Source organism: Penaeus japonicus, unplaced genomic scaffold (assembly GCF_977035675.1).
Source record: "Penaeus japonicus unplaced genomic scaffold, GWHDUDI00000001_assembly GWHDUDI00000030, whole genome shotgun sequence".
NCBI lineage: Eukaryota > Metazoa > Arthropoda > Malacostraca > Decapoda > Penaeidae > Penaeus > Penaeus japonicus.
In genome coordinates this window covers 15627199-15628914 of record NW_028234432.1, presented here as the reverse complement: position 1 = coordinate 15628914, position 1716 = coordinate 15627199, and the positions used below count along the sequence as shown (strand labels likewise).

The following is a 1716-nucleotide window of genomic DNA, read 5'->3' as shown; positions in this document are numbered from 1 at the left end:
GTATTATGTAGTAAATGTAGTTGCATCAATGTGTCAGAATGCACTTTGATTTTTCTTTATCAGAGAACCGTTCTTTCTTTTTTTGTGTATACCTTTTTTGGTCACAAACCAGCTTTTAGCAATTTATCAAAATTGTTTTTTTCAATGTCAGTAAAAGGCTACCTACTGTATCATTACCTACATTTTCACTTCACAATTCAGTATTAACCCTAAATAATTTAATTAATGGATTCCTATATTCAAAAATCAAAAAGTAAAACCACTGAAAATACTTAAGCATTATATTATATATAACATTAAAAAATATCTTTTGTTTTGAGCATATGCAATTTTGATTATCCAGTCAACACTATGACAATTATCTTTGATACATCCTAATCTTGTAAATAGTTTTTCTTTGAATTGTTTGTTCAAATTATAAATTGAATCTTTGGATACACACGAAATAGCTTTTGGGTTTTATTATTCTGCTGACGTGACAAAATACATTCAACTGCCAAAATAGCTCTGTGACTATACTGATCAGCGACTTTATAACTTTTTATGAGGCTTTTACCTTATTTCTTGAGGAAAAGAATACAACACTTAAAAAATGAATATACATTATATTGTAGAGAATGCACTAATTACAATATGTATAGTGATACTTACTCTACATGTTATCAAAACACTGAAAATTGTACTTCTTATCAAGTAATAAAGGGCAAACTTTTAGTTAACTCCCAGGAAACGAGGAATGTGAATTTATCCCTTGACTCCCAGTAATCTAAACAAAATGAAAACTTAATAAAAAGTTGATAAAATCCAAATCGGACAATTTCTTCCTTTAAAAGTTAGCATTAAGAAAAAAACAAAAGAAAAAGCTGAACACATGGAATTTAATCCTTAACAAAGATCTTGTACCAATTATGGTCTTTAATATTTATTTCTTCCTTCTTTGAGCACTGCCATACCCCAAAATATGCTTGATGTCAAGTGATCAAGCTCCTGTCTCACCAGTGTCCAAAAATAAAAAAATTTAAGCCTTCTTTAAAGAGGTAGAGCAACGCCTATTTTTAAAAAGTCTTTGGGGATGCGTGTTTTCTTTTAAATGGTTTATGGGAGGCTGGCCACTTTTAAACGACAAAAACATCTCGAAACACCTCCCAATTCCATCAAGGGACCCTCTCTCTCTCTTTATCTATCTATCTCTCTCTCTCTTTCTCAACCATGGACATGCACAAGCAAGCATCCTTTTTTAACACAATCAACCAAGCACATCCATGGCAGTTAAGGTCCCTGGGCCTAAGCCACACCTTATGGGCAAACATTTACACTAACTGGGAAAAAATTTATACGGGCTTCTGCGACCCCTTCTTGCCGATGAGGGACTTGTGGATATGTGGAATAACACCACCACCAGCAATGGTTGCCTTGATGAGCGAGTCCAACTCTTCGTCTCCACGGATGGCCAACTGCAGATGGCGAGGAGTGATACGCTTCACCTTGAGATCCTTAGAGGCATTGCCAGCCAACTCAAGTACCTGTTGGAGTAAGAGGTCAGGTTGAATTGGTTGCACAAGTGAAGAGCTGCAATGTTAAAAGGGTTGGCTGAGTTGTATCCTAACAATAGGAAAGACTCAAGATATTGGTTATTTCAGATTATTATAAATTTATAAGTGATCTATTACAACATACTGTATGAACAAATCTCCCTTAACTGATAATCCAATAGAA

General features: G+C 34.3%; 1 protein-coding gene across 1 annotated transcript in view; it reads right to left on the bottom strand.

Moving 5' to 3' along the window:
- Positions 1-585: 585 nt before the first annotated feature.
- Positions 586-1716, bottom strand: part of His2Av (Histone H2A variant) — a 2194-nt gene continuing 1063 nt past the window's right edge. The window contains exon 4 of the mRNA XM_043029238.2: positions 586-1523. Within this exon, the coding sequence (XP_042885172.1) occupies positions 1332-1523 (192 nt within the window). The 3' untranslated portion in view covers positions 586-1331. The remainder of the gene's footprint in view (positions 1524-1716) is intronic.